The sequence below is a fragment of the Scatophagus argus genome, chromosome 10 (assembly GCF_020382885.2).
Source record: "Scatophagus argus isolate fScaArg1 chromosome 10, fScaArg1.pri, whole genome shotgun sequence".
Lineage (NCBI taxonomy): Eukaryota > Metazoa > Chordata > Actinopteri > Scatophagidae > Scatophagus > Scatophagus argus.
Genome location: NC_058502.1, coordinates 16,296,041 through 16,317,055, shown reverse-complemented (window position 1 = coordinate 16,317,055; position 21,015 = coordinate 16,296,041). Strand labels below are relative to the sequence as shown.

Here is a 21,015-nt window from a genome sequence, read left to right as displayed (position 1 = left end):
TTGGTCTTGATTAATTTTCTGTAAGTCAGTTAATTAACTAACCATTTAGTGCCAGTGCTGAACATCCCCACACAAAAGTGTTGTAACGGTACATATGTCCAGTGAACATTTGCAATTAAAGCACATACTCACATACTCGTATTAACAAATATTTCAGACGTTATTGGTCATTTTTTGTGTTTTTGCCTTTTGTCCTTATACTGTGTGTATCGTGATGTGGTTTGAGCTTCCCACTCCTGGCAAATCTGTGTTATTGTTCTGTTTGATGGAACTCTGTCAGATGACATATATACCTCTTGACTAATTAATTGTCTGTGTTACCAAAAAAATGGATTAAAATGTCAGTGATACATCATTTGTAGCTTCAGATGAATATAACCTCAGACCTCCCTACAAGCTTTAAATCACTGTGTGCCTGATAGTGCTTTGTTGTATTATTTTATTTGTCCTAAGGCTCTAAGTTACTGTTGAGGTAAGGTAGAGTAGCTTCCCTGCAGCCTGCCCTCGGCGTGGAACCACTCAGCCAGACTGTTTTGTCTGTGGCAAAGAGGAATAAGCCTTGTCAGGAGCCTGCACTCAGCTGGCGGTTTGTTTGTTACTGCAGTCTCTCTGTATGTGGGTAGAAACATGGCTCACTCTCGACATAAATGAATCTGGTGTTTGCTTGCTGTTCCAAAGTCTACTTTTCTGTCTGTTTGAATTCCACTGATGACAGAACAGCTTTGAGTCTGCATTCCTTAATAGACAATCTGCGTAACTCATCAGCAGTGAGCCCTAATCTGCAGCAGGAATAGTGTTAAAAGTGCCTTTTATCGTTTGTGCTTTGGCTAATAGTCAGGTGAAGGGTAGAGGTGATGAGAGAGATAAGATAGGCGGCGATAAATCAGTGGAGAACTCCTGAAATATTTGCGGTCGGAACATGGCACCCTACGATTGCTAGTGTTACAAATTAAATCACACTGTAGCAGTTTTCCTTTCTCTTCTGTAGCAATTTGACCTCACTCAGTGAAACCAGCATAGTGTATCCGGGCATAGATACAAGCAATAATAATGTAAGAAGCCGGAAAATCTATATCATTGCTAATGAGATTTTCAGGTGTGTTTCCCTCCGATCCTTCTTTGCTTTAATGTGGATGGAATACCACCAGTGATGAAAAGTGGACATCATATGTGATGTGATGCAGCACCAGGGACGTCTCTTTATGTCACATGACAGTTTGACCTGTCGCAGGTTTTGCAGGTGGCCCTTACAGAGAGGAGTCGATACAGTTCCCTAAAACGAACATGTTTACCATGTATAACCGCTGCAGAAAACTTTCAGCGTGATGACATTTTTCACGTGCATCAACACAGCATTCGTGCTGTCTGTGCCCTCTTTTCAGCAATGCTACAGTTGTTAAAACGCTGCACCGTTTCCTTCAGCCGATGTTGGCTTTTCCACTCTTTCACGAGAGGCATGCTCCACTTGTATTGTGCTTTTTATCGTTTATGTCAGCCTCTTTTCATCTATTATTACACTGTTATTCTAACTTGATGCTCCCTGTGTGATTTGTTCTTTGAAGAGGGGTCACATCCATAAGCCACGTGACCCCTCCCGCACGGCGCCGGGGTCAGCGTGTTCACTTTCCTCTGGAGAGTTTGGTATTGTTTGTGATAACCATTCAATGTGGCTTTGGAAAACATTTTTGGAAGAAAAGCAAGGTCGCATTCAGAGGAGAGACAGGAGTTTTCATGAAGTGGTTATTTTATCTTTCTTTTCTTTCTTTTTTTTTTTTTAAGCCAAAACTGGTTACCATAGTTGCAACATAAACAATCCATTTTTTTATTTTTTTTATTTTTTTGACTGGTTTGTCTGTGCTAATGATATATGCAGAAACAGATTGATCTCTGTGAATAGGTTTTTAACTAAGACTCAATATCAGCTAAACAAAATTGGACTGCAGAATTGATTAAAAAAAAAAATAAAATCTTTGTCATGTTACGAGCTGAAACAACTGATCAAGGAATTTGTTAATCCACAACTATTTTTAAAATCAATTAATCATTTGAGACTTTCCGTTTTGTTTAATTGTAAATTGAATATCTTAAAATTTTGCACTGGTAATTGGGAAAATGCGCATTTTGCACACACACACACAAAAATAATCTGCAGATTCATGTATCATGAACATTAGTTGCAGCCCTAGTCATATGATCTATCTATCTGTTTGTCTTTTGACTTTTTTAGCTGCACCAGGAGGTTGACATTTGTGGTTCATAGAGAAATATTTTGACATCTTTTGGATAGTTTTTCATGAAATGTTCTATTATTTTCAAGGTCTCTGGGGGATGAATTCTAGCATCTTGGTGATCCTCTGACCTGCCACAGGTCAAACTGTCATGTTTCCATTTTTTCAATCCAAAACTAATGACATTCCCATCAGCCTCTTTTTGTTTGGTGCAAATTAGCCAATGTTAACACACTTACATGCTAAACTAAGATAGTGAACATGATGAACATTATACCTGCTAAGCACCAGCGTGTTGGCATTGTCATTGTGAGCATGTTAGCGTGCTGATGTTAGCATTAGTGTCCTAAGTACAGCCTCGCAGAGCTGCTTGCATGGCTGGAGATGGTTAGATTTGTAGACTTGTTTATCCTTTTAGCTAGCATTTGTATTCTGACAAATATGTGGGTGAACAACAGCATGCTGATATATGGTCCTAATTTATTATTTATGGTCCTGATTTATGATTTAAAGTAAGATGTTTCCTATGAGCTTTTGCTTTTTTTTTTAAATTGACTCTGACAAATCTAATGAGTGGATCGGCAGCCTACAGATACCACAGTAAATCATCTCTCTGGCACAGTTGCCAAGCCTCTGACTGCTTTCAGCTTACAAGCTCCACTGATACATCTGTCTGCCAAATTGGCAACACTTAGTCCAGCTGCTGTAGAGATGTAAGAATGTCGGATGAGACTGCAGTCATTTTTTGCTCAGGTTTTCAAGTTGTTTTTGTAACTCAGACAAAAACTAAAAAAACTGTAGTGCTATTAATCTAACTAGACTGTTTCATGTAGACACTATTTTCTTATTTATAACTATAAATAACTATTTCTTTCCTAATGTCTGACGTTACTGTTGAGTTTCTCAAATGTATTTTTGGGACTTTGAGCACCACCAGTGAAGTGGTTTTTGGTTCCATGATAATAGAGAAGACAGCTGATATCTCTAAAACTCTTTGACTCACACAAAACAATCTGAACGGATAAATAGCACTACATGTAAGAGGAAAAACACATATTTATGATTTTTGGGTGAAATGTCACTTTAAGACTACCTTCATTTTTATACATTTGTTTTCTGGAAATCAAAAGTCATCTTACATTTTGGCTGCGTTGTTGTTCAATTGGTTACAGTCGCACAGTTGTGACAGACCTTGATGTTGTAACACTCACTACTGTCCACACTATGTCACTTAAGTGCACACACTGATAGGAGTTGCTGTGTTTTGCAGTTACACTGTGCTGCGGAAGGATGTCCGTGAGATGAACAGCGATTGTCCTCCAAAAGCCGATGCAGGGCTCAAACCAGGTGCGTGTAAAACAAAGCTTCGAGAGGTGAATGTCATAGATCTGGTTCACAGCGTGCATCCAGTCTCTGACATCTGTGGGCTCTTCTGTGTGCTGACACACTTGGCAGAAAATACTCGCAGAGTGGGTTGCAGCGAGACAGACTGAAGAAAGAGAAGTCTTGTTTTTGTTCTGTGGAATGCTGTGGCGGAGAGCTCCCGTCACTTTCTAGTCTATTTTTATATGAAGTCCTTGCCAGGCTTTTCATGTAGTACCCCCATTTCCCTGCTGCAGAGCTCTGACTTTTTCATAATTACAGTTAGGAAACAGCTCTGTATTATACCAGACTTTGTATTCACAGGTGGTTGACTCACAACTGTGATATTTTCCACATTACAAAAGCGTAAAACAAGCATCTGGCAGGGCGGTTAGATGCTACTTAAACCCACCTGTGACATTGTGGCTGAGTGCTTCTGCAGCTCTGCATCACTGCAAACACTCCTGACAGATTTCCTAAGTACTGTCTTCAGTGGCTGCTCCTCTTCATGTTCACATCAAAATGTCTTCTGTATGCTGTTCAATTTGTGTATATTGGTCTTATATCTTTTACGCTAACATTAATTTTCAGTTGTGGTACTTTGCTTAAATGTGCTCTGGTTTGGTTGAGTATAATTCACCTATTGGATTGCTTCCATACTGGGCTTACATGCACACAACAACCTTCTAAACACCCAGTGACAGATGTTATGAGGTTTAAAACGAAGAAGGATAGTCTTACATTTAGAATACTGGCCTTGTGTTCTGTTGATTTTTCATGTGTGAGGTGTAAAGAGCAACCTGATTGAAACATCTGTTCACGTCTTATCTCTGTTTATTTAGCACGAAAATTGTTCTGCCTCTGAAAAATGATTTAGCTTGAATTTTGTCAGCTCAGTTTGTTAGATTACAGCAGCAGGAAATGACAGGCAGGCCTTACTGGATTAAGTTAATATGCAATATTACTCTGTGTGTGTCTGTGTGCATTTGACAGCACTGGACGCCGCCATGGAGTTCCAGCAGCAGTTCATCGTGCCCAGCACCTGGAAGACAGAAGTGAAAGAAGAAAGTTCCAGCAGCGAGGATGACGATGACGATGAAGAGGAAGAGCAGGAAGAAGACGCCAGCGGCGAGGAGGAAGAGGTAGAGGCAGACCACTGCACATGCTAGTCAACCCTACAACCTCCAAGTGGAAAAAAAAAAAAAGAAAACGAAAAAGATCCTCAAACTGTCTTGTTTCCTGTCTGCAGGAGGAAGTGGAACCGTTCCCAGAGGAGCGGGAGAACTTTCTGCAGCAGCTGTACAAGTTCATGGAAGACAGAGGTGAGCCCAGAGTCCAGATAAGACTGATGTTTACAAGGTCTCCTCAGAACAAACTTTCTTTTTAGTGCAGTCATTTTAGGGCTGACCCATTTTTATTTTAAGGTTCAGTGTTCGTGTGGAGTTTTATAACACTGATTATCTTTTTCTTTTCCTCTGTATCTGTGCCTACTTTTTTTTTTTTTTTTTTTTAATTTTACTTTACTTGAGAGCTTCCATTTCATGTTACTTCATACATGTGCTTGACTACAATTGTGAGAACATCGCTTTTAGCTCCACTACATGTGTTTCGCAGCTTTAGTTACTTGTTATTTATCAGATTAAGTTTAAAATATCTGACTATTTTCAAAAATAAGATGTACCATTATTAAAATGTTAACAACACTGTAAACAACTCAGAATTATAGAAAATAGTTACAATTAGGTCCACCTCTGCCAGCCACAGCAGTAAAATGTTACAGATTACAGATTAGTACATCAGTATTAAACAACCCATATTATGCAACAGGGACACTTTTCTGCATTGTGAGTACTTTTATATTTGAGACATTATGCTAATAATACTACTTACTAAGTAAAATACTTCCTCTGAAGGTACAGAAACGCAATAGTAACTTTTCAGAATAAAATACCCTGTAGCAGAATAATAAGACATTTTCAGCAGGTTTGTAAACTGTTTCTCCTCTTCAGGAACTCCCATCAACAAACGGCCTGTTCTGGGCTACAGGAACCTGAACCTGTTCAAGCTCTACAGGCTTGTACACAAACTGGGAGGTTTTGACAATGTGAGTGCCACCTCGACAGCGTTTCCTCTTAGTGTAGTTTGACTTTTGGTAAAACTTGTCTTGTTTGATGATGACCAACTCTTGATGCGTCTTCCTCTGTGCCCGTGTTTGAGCAGATTGAAAGCGGCTCTGTTTGGAAGCAAGTCTACCAGGATCTGGGAATCCCTGTACTCAACTCGGCTGCAGGCTACAATGTCAAGTGTGCTTACCGCAAGTATGTAAAGACACTGCTGTTCCTCAAAGCTTTGTAGTTAGAAACTCTGCGGGACAGTGGCAGCTTTTGTTTGTGTAATTTTCTGTGAAAACTGACACGCAGTTTGTAGTCTCTTGATTAAAGCTTCTGTCTTTGCAAGATTAACTTTTAACAGTGCCAGCTGCCGTGGGTGTGTGTCTTGGAGGGGAGCAGTAGAACTTAATGTGGTTTTTTTGGACATGTTATTTTATGATCCAGGTATTTGTATGGATTTGAGGAATACTGCACTTCCACCGCAATCACCTTCAGGATGGACCTCCCTTTGAAGCAGGGTCCCAAAGGGGACGTGAAGTCTGAGGGCGAGGTGGGAGGAACAGCTGCCACAGCTTCCAGCTCTGAAGAGCAGGCAACCCTGGTGGATGGAGAACCTTGTAGTGCACCGCCTGTTGTCTGCAAGGTGCGTTCTCCTAAATACTGTTTGATTAAAACCTTTTTTCATTTCATGCGTCAGGTATTTGTTCATTAAGTTCTTCAGACCTCCTGTGCTCATCATAATGAAAGCATCCTTCTCTCACAGGAAGAGAAACCTGATTCGACCCGAAACAAATTGGAACCTGAACCATCAAAAACAGAAGCAAAGGACAGCGGAAATGACGATGAGGACGAGGATGATGGTTCCCTCAGAGTAGACGCAGATGAGGGCTCATCGACGGCTCGCCTTGGAGCAGAGAGCATGAAGCAGGAGTGCGATGAGGAGCAGGAGAGCAAGGACAATTCTGGGTAGGTGGTCTGAAAGGATGGTCCCTCCAACCAGGGTGGTAAAAATAAAAAACCTCATGGCACAAACAGGAGCTCCATGCAGGGCTCCTGCATGGTGAAACTTTGATAGTATCCGATCTGACTTTGAATGCATGACAATTTTTAAAGTTTCTCCTGGCAAAATGACCTGAGGCATTCGCTGTACTTGGTGGCAGTAGAACCTGAGAAACCACAGGCAGATCGAGGACCCTTCTGACTTTAATGGTACTAATTCCCAGTATACCCACAATCCACCTCTAGCTGCTAACCAGAGAGAGGAATGCTCTCCTCTCTGTCTCTCTCCTAACTAAGCTCTTACCCACTGCCCTCTGTGCTATTATTATTTCTCGTGGCTTAGTTGGCATCAGCTGGCAGAGACATCTTAGAGCACCAAAGCCTGACTGCTACCTTTCACTCGGCATGTCATGCTGTGCTCTCTCCCTCTGCGGCTGGGATTGTTTGACCGTGGCCAGCCTCACTCACTCAACGCACACAACATGGCTGTAATCATCTCGATTTCTGCCCTCTCCTGATCTATCTCTGTCCCTTTTCCTTCCCTGTCTCTCTGTCTCCCCCTGCTTCTCTCTCCCTGTCTCTCTCTCTCTCTCTCTTTCTCTCTTTCTCTCTGTCCTTTCACTCATTTTTTGGCTTTTCAGTGTTCAGCTTGATTAAATGTTCTGTGTGTGCGTGTGTGTGTGTTATCACTGATGCATTAGCGCATTAGTTGCAAGATAGTGCTTTAGATGCAGTAACCTTTTGGAGTGAAAAGTGACTTTCAGTGTGGAAAAATGGCCTTGGGTACACTACACTACAGTATGATCATGCTGATTATCATCAAATGTGGACTTTTTGTCAGTCGAGAAGTTCTGATCCTTTGGCTTTGTCAGGATCAGTGGTCCTGGCAGCAGATTATGTTGCAGTGTGAGGGACAGAATCACACAGCAGACAACCTGTAGGCTAATCTGATCTGATCTTATATCAAGACCTGTTCAGTGGATCACAGAAGTAGAGACTGTGTGTACCCAGTGAGAATGAGTTTGCACTGAGCTTAAATGGGAAAATAATGTTTTTAATTTATATTAATCAGAGTGGTTTATTATATAGAGGGGAAACTCCTGTTCTGTAGTGATTGTTTAGTGAATGTGTCAGTACTGCTTACCTTATACTATCTTTCTTCTGATGAAGCCTGCTCAACTGCTTTATTGTAAGTGTACGACTGGACCGACTTTTTCCGTGCATAATAATGCACAGTGACTAAAATTAAATTATGCAGGTTTTTTTGGAATTGAACATTTGGATGCAGTGAAAAGTGTTCATAACAATGATGTCTTGTTTGGTTGTAACAACAAACTCCCCAAACGCCCCAAACTCCAAAATGTTCCCTTTACTATAATGTATGACCAAGTTTTTTTTTTTATGACTTAAATGATTATTGCAATAGATACAAACTGTTTTCTGTTGCTTGACAAACTGATTATTTGACTAATCTTTGCAGCTCTAATTGTGTTGTGTCCTACTGTGTGATACCCAACCTGTGCTTGTTTGTATTTTGCGTCCATACTTAGCACTGAGTGGTGGAAAAGGTCTATGAAACTGATCATGTGCAGCATGAGTTGGCATTGAGAGTTTAGTCTGGACCCCAGCCTTAGGGTGGCAACAGTTCCTTCAGCTGTGACAGTTGTTCTGACGCGCAAACAAGTGCATCTTCTTCATTTGCGTTTGTTGAGAATTACCGTAGTTGTCAGCAGAAAGCACATGCTTGGAGCAGTTAGGTATGAGAGGGATTGCGTGGAGCACCATGTTGTAGCTGCTGTGTGTGGCAGCAGGCCAAATTGGATCTGGTAGTCGTGCTTCTGCCCAATGCTGTAGTCTGACTTTAAGTTGCTGTGCTGCCTGCCAAGTTGTGCTTTGCTGTGCTCACCCGCCCCTGTGGCTCCTGTGGCCCCTGCGCCTAAACCACTTACTGGCACTCTGCACCACCACCCTCCAGCTTCGACATCTCCTGACTTTTTCTCACTAGCTCCTCCTTGTGGCTGCTTTGTTTCTTACAGTGTGTGTGTGTGTGAATGACAATCCCAAGTATGTTGTTGTGTGTCGATGTAGGGTTAGTTAGCCTCCTAACAGTAGTGTTATTTCCCATGCAAGATGATTGATTTTTGCCATGAAAGAATGATTTTTTATTTACTGAAACACTCCATGTACTGTTCTTTGACTGGCTTACTGTAAATGATTCAGTTGTTAATACTGCAACTTGCTCTAGGTTACAATGGGCTAGAGTTAAGGCAGGACAAAAATGGGAAGTTTATGTTTCTAATAGGTCAGTGCCTAGTGTTGTAAACAGGACAGGGAACGCAAGGGTGGAGCAAATTAAATAGAAAACAGGCTTCCTAGCAGCTGGCAGTGAGTTGGGTGGGTGGGGGTTCTGTTGGTGTTCAATGGGGCAGCCTAGGGCCAGGAAGTGCTGAACTGTTTTTCTTGCAGGGATGACAGCAGTCAGGAGGGGGAGGAAGGGGAGGAGTTTGAGTGTTACCCCCCGGGGATGAAGGTGCAGGTGAGGTATGGGCGAGGCCGCAATCTGAAGACGTACGAGGCCACTGTGAAAGAGGCAGACGTGGAGGGGGGAGAGGTGCTCTACCTGGTGCACTACTGTGGCTGGAACGTCAGGTAAGACAGGACTTGGGGAGAAATCACCTAACGTCTATATTCACCCTAAAAAAAAAAAAAGAGAGAAAAAAGGCTCCTAACCTTTAATTCAGGGATCACCACTACATGGGTGTCCCTGCAGCAGTAACAGATACATCCCTTCCTCACAATTCTGCTTCACCTGATCCAGTCCCATGGTCAGTACTCTGATTATGGAGAACACTGGGCCATCTAGTGGCAGAAACAGAATTGAGTATTGGGTTGATGTGGATCATTCCTCAGCTTCCCTCACTCAGTTTTGTCTGAATCCCCTGTCTGTCTGTCTGTCCCCCAGCTGTCTGTCTCTCTACAAATTCTACAGACAGACTTGAATTTGAATCAGTTTTACCCGTCCAGTGGTTTTTGGATAAACAATTCTCAGCTCCTACAATATATTTTAAATGTGAGCTATCCTTTGGATTTTTGAAAGGCCAACCAAAGTGCTGCTACACTCACCTCTACCTCTCAACCCTCTCCCCCCTCCCCAGTGGGTCAGGGTCAATGCAGTGTTAAGTAGAGTGTTAGGGTACCATGACACAGAGGTTAAGTAGTGCAATCGGCATTTCATTGTCTCATTGTTGTTGTGTGGTCCTCTAGCACTCTATAAAAGACAGTGGGATGTTCTCTGCATTGTGTCTATCGTGTGCGATGTTGTGAAACTTTTCATTTTCCTCATACGACCCAAGTAGCACCCTTGGTACTGTTGGAACTCTGTTGAACATGATTTGTGTGGTGGTCGGTGTTAATATTGTTTCTTTCTTCATTGTAAAGGTTTGTCTTTTTCCACATAACACCATGGGATTTCTTCCTTTGCTGTTGAGGCTTATTGTGTCACAGCAACATGTTGGGGTCAGGCGGTAGAAGTGTCTGTGTGGTGGGTGGTGTGAGAGGATATTTCTAAGCTCCTTTCAAAGATCTGATTGATGAAATTGTCTCTTGTCTTTGTACTTGATTTTTAGATATGATGAATGGATCAAAGCAGACAAGATTGTGCGCCCCGCCAATAAGAACGTACCAAAAATAAAGCACCGCAAAAAAATAAAGGTACGATTTCGGAGAGGGGGAACTTTTCACCTTAAGACCTGGTTTGATATATTGAAGCGAATCACTGACCGTGTTAAATTCTGACAGAACAAAGCTGAGAGGGAGCGAGACCGGTTGGAGAGGCTCAATGACAGAGACGTCCTCGGTCCTTCATCCAACTCTAACCGCGTCCCACGCTCCAAATGTGGCCTGAGTCAGGATGTCTTTTCCAAGATGGACGAGGGTGAGGACAAAGGGACTCAGCAGTCTCCAGTCAAGTCTATAGAAATTACTTCTATCCTCAATGGCCTGCAAGGTAGCAACACTCATTAGACTGTAGTCCTCATGCACACTTACAGCAGATCAGGACTGTTTGACTCTGTAGTGGTTTATATATGCATGTTGATATCCTGCTGAATCTAACAAACCGTCTGTCTTGTTTGCTTCAGCATCTGAGATGTCCACAGACGAAAGTGAGCATGAAGATGAGGAGGGAGAGCAGAATGAACAGGATCGGCCAGGTTGCAGAGGCAGCCCCAGAAAGGCCCTGCCGGATCCCACACAAACATCTGAGCGCTGGGAGAGCGGGACCCCACCTGAAGGATCCAGACCGCCTCCAGAGTCAGGAAAGAACCCAGATTTAGTCAGTGCAGAGAGTGCTGATGTTGGGAAGCGTAGAAGCCAGCCAGAGCCAGAGGGAGAAGTGAGCACCAGGAAGAGGAAATCTGACAGTGCAGCAGAGAGGACCTCGAAAGGCCAAACCAAAGCTAAGACCAGGAACACCAGGAGTGCTGACTGGTTACCTGGAGGCTCTCCCAAGAAGCTGCAGGAAAGAGCATCTGGTCCCGGGGAGGAAAGAGGGCCCTCGTCCAGCAGCAGTTCAGATGATGAGGGTGCAGCACTTGCCGAGTCCCAAGCAGAGGAAAGTGAGCGAAGCCGCCCAAAAACCAAAGGTTCCCCTTCCAAGAAGTACAACGGGATGAAGGAGAAGACCAAAACTGGCAGACAAACTGGATTCTGGGAGATTCCTGAGAAGAGGGCCAAAATGTCTGGAAATGCAGAGGAAAGGCCGGCTGTCCGCTCTAAAGGCCAAAAGGATGTGTGGTCCAGCATCCAGGCCCAGTGGCCGAAGAAGACTCTTAAAGAGTTGTTCTCTGACTCTGACACAGAGGCTGCAAGTTCTCCTCCTCCACCTGTACCCTCATGTCTGGAGGAGCCGAGTGTCGACCAGGACGCTGGACCTGAGGATGAAGCCTCAGAGGAGCAGATGGACAACGACAAGCTACAGGAGTTTCCAAGCAGTGGCAGTAACTCTGTACTCAACACACCACCAACAACACCAGAGTCCCCCTCAGGAGGAGGCAGTGCTGTGGAGGACTCGGGTCAGGCGCAACCCTCCTCCCCTCCGCCGTCCATGACTCCCGCCTTGCCTTCAGAGCCGGTTTCTGACACACTTCCCTCAGGACCCATCCAGGAGGAAGTGGCAGGAGGGCGCAGTGAGACAGACAGCAGCACAGTGGAAGTGGAGAGTCTGGGTGGGGAGCTGCAAGACCTCCCTCAGGATGAGGGGGCAGGTTCCCCCTCAAAGGTGTTTGACGTCAGTCTCTCCTGCAATAGCAGCAGTAGCTGCAGTTTAGAGCTGAGCAGCAGCAGCCAACAGGAGAGTGAGCAGAAGTCCAAAGGTGCAAATAACAGCCAGTCTTATATACCTGGTTTTGTTAATCTAACAAAAGAATTACACAACAAATGGTAATTGGCAGCTCATTTCACTGTCTGTTCCCTCACCATCTTCTTGCATTTTGTTTGTAGCATCTGCAAGTCAGAAGCGGCAGAAAGAATCACAGACAGGTGGAGCCTCAAAGAAACACAAGCCAAACCGCAAGAGCCCAGGTGTGCCTCCTAAAAAGAACAGGAAAACAGGTAATGAGACCTGATGGAATAGCTGACACCCAGGTGCCTTCCCATTTCAAATACCAAAAATACTGTCATCAGCCGGAGAATTTTTACTTCATACTTACTCACTTCACTGAAATTACAGATATTGGATGGAAAAGGGGAATGAAATGTTGCTTCTACATTGTCCTTTTTTTAAAAAAAAAAAAAAAATCTCTGTTGTTTTCCGTCCTCCAGCCAACAGCAGTGACAGTGAAGACCAGTCTGTTGTTGAGGGCACTGCCAAATCAACTGCCTCTAAGAACAGCACATCAGACTCGGTGAAGGCTGCCACTTCGCCCAAGTGTCACGGACGATCCCCCCCTTCGAGCCATAAGTACCACAAACAGGGTGACGCAGACCACACCCAGCACCGAGACAACCATGGAAGATCGCCACGTGTGTACAAGTGGAGCTTCCAGATGTGTAAGTGTCGCACATTAAGCTAACTTGTTACTGTAACAACTTTGTCAAGTGATTTGTTATGCCTACATGTGAACTGAGTCTTTAATTTAGAAACAATTTTTCATTTTATTTCTTACAGTTGAGACGATATTGTGTCTATTCCCTGTTGACCCTAAAATCCTAAAAATGTATTATTTATGTTCCCTTTAGCTGACCTGGAAAAGATGAACAGTCTGGAGAGGATTTCATTTCTTCAAGAGAAGTTGCAGGACATCAGGAACCACTACCTCTCCCTCAAGTCTGAGGTGGCCTCTATCGACAGGCGACGAAAGCGCATGAAGAAGAAGGAACGAGAAAGTGAGTCACTGTTTATCAGCATTGGTTGTTTCACCAGTTTTTCTTAAATCTGTTCTAAGACCTGGCTAAAGCCCCATACACACCGAGGCAGCATCAGAGATTTAGGGGAAGGGAAGGCCGATTGTTGCGTCGCCTCACATCTTTTGCATGTGAACACAACACAAAGAGTACAGTGGACAGACAACAAGCGTGTGCATTCTTCATTTGCATTTACATGTCTCCATGCCAGCAGGGGGTGGTAATCTTTAGTCATTATTAAAAAGGGAAACCAGAAGATAACCAGCAGAAAAATATAAACCGCTATTATGATAATACATCGTTTGCCGACAATTTCCTCAGGCCATCTCAGCACTGAGATGGTTTCAGTTTGTCTTCAGTCGTCTCTTTCCAGATAGTGTGAAAATATTTGTGGTTTGGAATGATCGATGAAAAATGAGGAGAGCCTGTGTGTGTGTGTGTGTGTGTGTGTGTGTGTGTGTGTGTGTGTGTGTCCTCTTGGTCGTTTGCTTGCTTTCCGTGCTTCCGTTTCTCCTCTTGTGCACTGATTTGCTCGACTGAACAGCCACTCGGAGTGATTTTTCTCACCGAAGAGCTTTGCAGCTGATTCAGCTTGCTCAGCATTTCTTCTAGTGTCAGGTCGCTCTAAATGGGCCATATAATAACGAGCTAACGTTAGCTTTGTCATTTCATTCAGTTATCGAGCTGCACCTGATACTTACTGGGCGTTATTATGCAATATCTTTCTAAGAACCAGTTTGTGTGGAGCAGCCCATTTCAATTAACTGCTGTGTAAATCTCTACTTACATTGTAACTCGGCTCCCACTTCAGGATTCTGTTTGTTATCTCCACCCACATACCTCAACACTGACCGTAATCAAATCCTGTCTCTGTCCTGCAGGCACGGTAGCTGCTTCCTCCTCATCCTCGTCCTCCTCCTCACCATCCTCGAGCTCACTGACTGCTGCAGTCATGCTGACGCTGGCTGACCCTCCAGTGTCATCCTCGTCCTCCTCTTCTCAGAACTCTGGGGTATCCGTGGAGTGCAGGTGACAGGACGAACCAGCGGAAAGCCACCGCACTAAGCACTTAACCAGCACCCCGGAGTCACCGCCCCCATTCCCTTCCAAAAGGACAGACAAGTCAACCTACATACTGTAACTACTGGGGCACAAAAACCAGACCAGAGACAAAAAAAAAAAAAAAGAAAGAGACAAGCACTATTTTTTATTGACAACTGTTTTCTTGGCAAGCTAATTGCACTTAAGTGCACTTTTATGAAGATTGTGTAGGGGAATCAAATTTGTCAAAAAATACATACAAATTGTCTTTTGCGTGCTCCTTAATTGAACATTTCTAACAATTGTTTTTGCAAGCAATAATTGTTTCCATTTGATAAAGTTGTATCGGTAAAGGATTATTTCCAGTGGAGACCCTCTGTGCTCTGTCCTCATAGCTCAGCATGGTAGAGCCTGTGCTCGCCATGTCATCATGGGGATCTCATGGGGGAACACAGCCACACTGGCATTAAGGGCATAGGTAATGTAACTTTGCCACGTTTCTCTGTCCACCCTCATTTAAAAAGGCCTTTATGTGGTTAAACCTCAAGTGGTTGATGATGCTCTTCCCGGGTACAGGCCTGTGGTCCTGTACATGTTTGCATTGAGTCATATAGGTGTTGATGGGTAGGGTTTCAGACCATCTTAAGTTCACTGACAACCTCAGTGGATGAATATGGAATGATACTGTAGTGCCTTTTTGTTCTTTTCCATGGGGCACTTTGAGAAAGGACAGCACTTGTTTTTTCTGATCCTCTTCTTAAATCAGAGGGTCAGCTGGAATAATGTGTCCCTTTAAAAAAAAAAGAAAAAAAAGAAAAAAAAAACAAGACTGAAGAATGCTGTACGAGTGAGCAGGCAGTGAAGGGCTGAGTCTGACAGATAATGAAGGTTTTTATCAGCGTATGATAATATTTAAGAAGTATAGTTGTTAAAAAAACAAAAAACTACAGCACGCTCGTACTGGATCACCTGTAATCTACTACTGAATACACATCCAACTTGGATATAACTGTTAAGATTTTTTTAAAAAGTATACAATGTGCAAATGATCAGGTGGTAAATCCAGTGGTCACATTACTTCAGCTCATCAGCCTTTTACCAATCGCTTCGTTTTATTTTGTTTGCATCACCCATTTAATCCCTGTGACCCGTCATCGAACACCTGCAACTGGACTAAGTTAACTTGAAGGCAGCCATAAGTATTTACAGAGTGTTCTCAGTACTGCAGAAAAACGTGAGTGAAGCTGAATCCCACATTTGCAGTGTTTCAAACAACATTAAGTTATTTAATTAAGGATACTTTTGCTTCATCACATAAAGCAACAGATCCGTTTTTGGCGTGTCTCTCCTTTTACTCATCATTAACAATGCCATGCCAGCTTCCTCTCATACTCACCCCTACCAAAAATGTTTGGTTCCGTTCCCTGTACTATGACCAGAGTTAAGGTAAAGATATTGTAAATGTGCATTTATATCATAAAGTGACGTACGTGTACACATTTCTGAAGACATCTCCAGTGTTTCCTTTGTATAGAGCCCCTACTGTATGATAACCTGAAGTTACATTTTGTTTGGCACTTGTATGTAATTGTATGCTTTTGTTATACATTTGTATATTGAGAAGTGTTTTGAGTCAAGCTATTTAATATCTTGCACTGTTAATAACATGTACTTTTCTGTACAGACAGTTTTACGGTTTTAACTGTAGTTTGAGTGTAAATAACGAGGGTTACAGCATGTTTGTTCTGCCCCTCTTGTCTTCATTCTTGTTCTCTTGTAGGAACTGATTTATTTGAGTTTATGTTGTTTTGTTCTGCCTCTTTCATCTGTTTCAATTGTTCTTTTTTTTCCTTTTTTTTTAAATTTCATGTTTTGCTTTAGTTTGTACTCTGTTTTGTTTTTCTATGGCTTGTGCTTATAAGAGAAGAATGGTGGTTTTGGATGCGGCTGAACTATTTTCCACCCTGTACATGGCCTAAAGCTAAAGCTGTATGAACCTGTATATGGAAGATGGTCTGGATCATAGTTTAAGAGAAAGTAATGGAGCTTATTGAAAGTGCTCAATAGTATTTATTAGGCTCATCTGATGATGGTCACTGTGTAATTTATTGTAAAAATGTAAGCAAAGCAGAAGCCTCTGTTTGAAATAAATGCCATAGTTTGTGAAGTATTCACTGTGTCTTCTGCCATCACAAAAGGAAATTAACTCTTACACAAGTACCACACTTGAGTACAATTTTGAGGTATTTCTTCTTTATTTGAATACTTATAATGTAATGCGTTTGTAATGCTTAATACTTTCACTCCATTTCAGAAGTCCTCTCCCTTCTACTCCAAAAAACAAAAATTGCTGTAGTGGGTAATGTGGTAAAATGAAAATTAAACAAACACCACAAGCTTACAGTATTGTGCACTGGTAGCAATTAAATACCCAACATTATATAAAATGAACTTTATAACTAAAAGTAGTTTAAATGATCTCCACCTCAACAAACTATAACATTAAAACGTACATGCATTTGGTTATTTATGTTTATTTATTTATTTTTTTAAAAGGAGTATTATGATACATAATTACCATGAACCAGTTATACACCTCAACGGTTCTTCCTGCTGTCATTTGTGAAACGAAGAAAACACATGTCCATTAATGAGCCAATGACAAACATGTATCAAAGCATACTTTTCAGTTTAAGCAAATGCTGAATTTCTGTATTGTTTAGAGCGCCAGTGGCTAAATGTAGCTACACTATCAGCGTGTACACGGACAGTTCTACGTTACGCCTTGCGTCGTGATTTACGTACTTCCTCTCCGCACTTCCTTAGCAGCGTGCTAGCTGCTAGCCAGCTGCAGCGTGCTGTTCCTACGAACTTTCAGGCACGATGAGCGGTAGGGTGAGCGTGGCTATTGCCGGGGTGTGTGGAGCTCTTTTCATTGCATACTGCATTTATTTCGACAGAAAGAGAAGGAGTGACCCTCGCTTTAAAGAAAAGCTACGTGAACGTAAGTGTTTGAACAGGAGGAAACAGAGGAAGTTAGCTCAGCAGTCAACTCGTAGCACCTTATCTTCCATGAGACAGACTTCCAGAGAAGTCGCAAGGATGCAATATCAAAAAAGTCTTAACAGAAATAGCGATGTACTCTTTCCCCTTAATGCAGCTACTTAGTAGAGTAGACATGGTTAACATTTACTCTAACTTAATTTTCCTCAGGTGTGTTGCAGGATACGTAGTTCGTTCGGGAAACATGCTGCAGCTAACAGCTTAACTTCTGGCCATGTGTTTCTCGGGTTGTACAAGCGTAAGCTACCCAGCACACTCTAAAGCCGCCTTTGTCTCGCAGGTAGAAGAAGGCAAAATGCCTCCAAAGAGAAGTCTGGACTGGCAAAGGTGGGACGAATTAATTTCAGATTTTTTTTCCGTCTTACTGGGTCCAAATAATGGACACGAATGCATTTCTGATGCTTTGTCTTCTCACTTTGAAGCTGCCTGATTTGAAGGACCAGGAAGCCGTCCAGAAATTCTTTCTGGAAGAAATCCAGCTGGGAGAGGAGTTATTGTCACAAGGTTAGCCACATGTCCGTTCATTAATGTGCACGTTACACAAGTGCAGCAGACGCCACAGAAAGCTGAGAGAGCATTGCCATGTAACTGTAGTAAGTAATTCATAGGTACATCATGCAGAGGCTCAACCTCTGCTGCATTTCATGTCCCGTTAAAATACGCTGTAATTATTTACATAAAGTTAGTTGTCTCCAAACTCATTAGTAATCTATAACTTACCCATACCTCTCTTCTTTATGACTTCTTCATAGTTTTCTTAACATTTTTTTATATGTCCAACACAGGTGAGTTTGAGAAGGGTGTGGACCACCTGACCAATGCAATAGCAGTATGTGGTCAACCTCAGCAGCTACTTCAGGTGCTTCAGCAGACGCTACCGCCTCCAGTTTTCCAGATGCTGCTCACCAAACTTCCCACCATCAGCCAGGTGAGGGTGTCCTGCATCTCCCCATTTAAAATTTTGAGTGTGATGGATTTGTCGCATAGCATCCTTAGTAAACCCCCCAGTTGCCTTTTGTGGTCTCTGGGACAAGAAAGGGTGCAAGATCAATATTAGAACTATCCAAAGCTGAGAGCCATGAATCAGTAGCTCTTGGTTATTTCACCTCTAAGACAAAAATGCTAAATAACAAGTGGTGGGAAGTATCCTCAATTGTTTGTTTCTGTTTTCTGCATACGTCTGAAAGATATTTTCTTCTGTTTTTCAGCGAATCATCAGCTCTCAGTCTTTAACAGAAGATGATGTCGAATGAATGTGCGTGAGATGGAAATCTTAATATTCCATGAAGGGATTTCAGACACTGATGCTTGTGCAATGTCTGGAACGTGACTGCAACTGTGTACGAGATTGTGAACCTGGTTATGAGAGGGCTCGACATTTGAAAGTCACATTATGATTTCACCCCCCCCTGCCCCGCAGTCATGGCAGTCCAAGGTTAAAAAGCCTCCTCAAGGCCTCTGGGAAATGTTAAGCACATTCCATTCCATCTGTCTAATTTTGTTCCCACCAGATGTTTATATGTTATTCTATATTTTCCTCAAAAGTAATGATGTGTTATGTTTTGTGTGTGTGATTGGGGGGGGGGGGGGGTGCAAACATGTTATGCACTAAATAAAAGAAAAAAACAAAGGTATGTAAATGATTTGTTACATACTTCTGTGCGGTTGACAAACATAAAATTTGTCAGAGTGCCTACACAAATCAAAACACTTGTGGAATATTGTCAAGTTTGTTCATCCTTTTTCTTTCTTCAATGTCAGTCAAATGTTATTTTTATATTTCAGTCTTTCATATGTATTTTATGTATTTTGATGTGTAAAATCCTAAAATAAATCATGAAAAACACTGATTTTCTCAATTTCTGTTTGCCAGTAGGTGGCAGTAGCAATGCACAGGAAAATTTGAAGCATTTACGGTTTGAAAATAAAGATTGTGTGCAATTTTCATCCAGTGGGGTCACTTTCCTTAATGAAAAGTGGGAAGTGTATAAATCAAGGATAAAAAGATTCCTCAGGGTTTTTTTTAAATAATATAGTAAAATATATATTTAACAGGTTAAGATGTGTTGAAAAACATGAAGCAAAATAATGCCATGCAATATAATGGGACTGAATTTCTCAGATCCTTACATCTTGAAATGTTAACTGCACAAAACCTTGAATCCGACCATGTTAATGAATCCTGGTTAATGAAATACAGACGCTGCCAGAACGAGGCTGAATGTCCGTTTTGACGTCCCAGTGTTTCTATTTCCAACCCGCATGGTGAAACATACAGTATGAGCTTGCGTGGGTACATTGAGCCACAATGTCTTCATTGTGAAGGGGTATATTGTGTCCGCAGGAGAGCGAAACTGGAGCAGCTGGTAGGGGAAGGGAGTAGGTTGAAAGTGTGTCTCTTGGAAGACAAATTGAGCTGTAATTATTTTTATCCCTGTCTGCAGCTGTTTTTCTAAGGGCTCTGGCCAGAGCAGCTCGGTCCTTGAGGTTGCCAGGAAACAAGCAGGGGAAAATAGTTTTTCTACATTAGGAATGAAAATTGAACGCCGGCCCAGAAATGTCGAGTGAAAACTAAAAGGTATACACTGTTCCATTTTCCATCAACTCGTGCTCACGCTGCAGTCTTTTCTTCGGCACTCCTGCTATTTTGGCACTTTGGTGGAAAAGGAGAAGCCTGTCAAGAGGTCTGCAGAGCTGTCTGTCTGTCTGGCCCCGAGTATGTCTGCAGGAGAAGTGACTTGTTGTTAATCTGTCCTTTGGGGAGGCAGAGGAGAAAAATAACAGGCTGAGCTGGTCAAGCAGGAACTGTGGTCTGCTGCTGGCCCTGGGGGCAGGACAGGTTCAGATCCCATTCACACTGCGTGCCACTGGCCTGTTTCCCCTGTAAATAAATACTCAGCTGCTCTGAGCTACTCTAAACCCTGCAGACTGCAGAGGGCTGCGGGGTCACATTAGGATACCAGACCTGCGCTGCCCCAGCTCGGAGAACACGCCATCATAAAGTAAACCATGTGAAACAGGCCTTGATACGATGCTACGTCACCGTGTTTGATTTCAGAATGACACAGCATATCTTTAGTTTCTATCTGAAACAAAGCCTGTTCTGCGCCCTCGTTTGCAAGTAGAGTATTAATGTAATCAATGAGATGTTTGTGATTAATGTCACTATTTTAATCGCATTTCCGCTCTGTTTGAGAATGCATGAATGGATTATGAGTCAGCACCCCATCTCTGATGTAGCAGACAAGGGAACGAAAAGGAAATAAAGAAACTCCCTCCTCTCGTGCAGTAGGGGGAAGTGTTGCTCCGAGCAGTGTTTGCAGACTTCTGTGTTGTTCCACTGAAGGACAAGTGAAAAGAGAGAGCTGAGAGCACAACAGCTCCAGTTGACAGCAATAACAATGGCTGTGCCTGCAGCACGGCAGACCATGTGCTCGGGAGGGGTGATTTTTTTAACAGTGTGTAATGCTTTCTTTTAATGAGCTCACGTTGACAGATGCACTCTGTTCCTTTCCTTACAGGTGCAGGAAAATAAACTGTTATTGAAGGCAACTTTAAAATCCCAGGATTAGACACAGACAGGCTCTAACCAGCTAGGACCAATACAGCCTGACTGCCCCTGCAATTTGTTTGCATGGATTCCCATCTTATGTCAAATGTTGTATTGGGAATATTATAATCACTTGAGCTCCACAACTCATTACTGGAAATCCTGTCAGCAAATTATCCACAGCGGTAATTACCTTTGCTGTGTTATTTCAGTTTGTGAGTTTGAATGTCAAAGCTTGATTGCTGCTGTGTATACGGGC

At 42.6% G+C, this 21,015-nt stretch overlaps 2 protein-coding genes and 1 non-coding gene across 7 annotated transcripts in view; all 3 read left to right on the top strand.

Moving 5' to 3' along the window:
• The window catches only part of arid4b (AT-rich interaction domain 4B), a 38,487-nt gene extending 22,177 nt beyond the window's left edge, over positions 1–16,310 (top strand). For 3 of the 5 annotated variants that reach the window (XM_046401106.1, XM_046401109.1, XM_046401107.1), the window contains exons 10-24: positions 3,499–3,575; positions 4,584–4,732; positions 4,840–4,912; positions 5,600–5,694; positions 5,811–5,908; positions 6,146–6,344; positions 6,465–6,667; positions 9,167–9,349; positions 10,327–10,411; positions 10,499–10,706; positions 10,840–12,072; positions 12,200–12,310; positions 12,521–12,748; positions 12,938–13,084; positions 13,984–16,310. In XM_046401106.1, the coding sequence (XP_046257062.1) occupies positions 3,499–3,575; positions 4,584–4,732; positions 4,840–4,912; positions 5,600–5,694; positions 5,811–5,908; positions 6,146–6,344; positions 6,465–6,667; positions 9,167–9,349; positions 10,327–10,411; positions 10,499–10,706; positions 10,840–12,072; positions 12,200–12,310; positions 12,521–12,748; positions 12,938–13,084; positions 13,984–14,135 (3,241 nt within the window). In that variant the 3' untranslated portion in view covers positions 14,136–16,310. The remainder of the gene's footprint in view (positions 1–3,498; positions 3,576–4,583; positions 4,733–4,839; positions 4,913–5,599; positions 5,695–5,810; positions 5,909–6,145; positions 6,345–6,464; positions 6,668–9,166; positions 9,350–10,326; positions 10,412–10,498; positions 10,707–10,839; positions 12,073–12,199; positions 12,311–12,520; positions 12,749–12,937; positions 13,085–13,983) is intronic. The other 2 variants (XM_046401110.1, XM_046401111.1) reach the window with 2 other exon arrangements.
• Positions 16,311–16,950: 640 nt separating this feature from the next.
• tomm20a (translocase of outer mitochondrial membrane 20) lies at positions 16,951–19,153 on the top strand. The gene is made up of 5 exons (XM_046402843.1): positions 16,951–17,147; positions 17,487–17,533; positions 17,629–17,710; positions 17,992–18,134; positions 18,415–19,153. The coding sequence occupies exons 1-5, from the start codon at positions 17,027–17,029 to the stop codon at positions 18,457–18,459; spliced, it is 438 nt and encodes a 145-aa protein (XP_046258799.1). The 5' UTR covers positions 16,951–17,026; the 3' UTR covers positions 18,460–19,153.
• Positions 18,191–18,325, top strand: LOC124066560. Its single transcript, XR_006844629.1, has one exon. It is a non-coding gene; the product is annotated as a small nucleolar RNA SNORA14 (small nucleolar RNA).
• Positions 19,154–21,015: the final 1,862 nt, after the last annotated feature.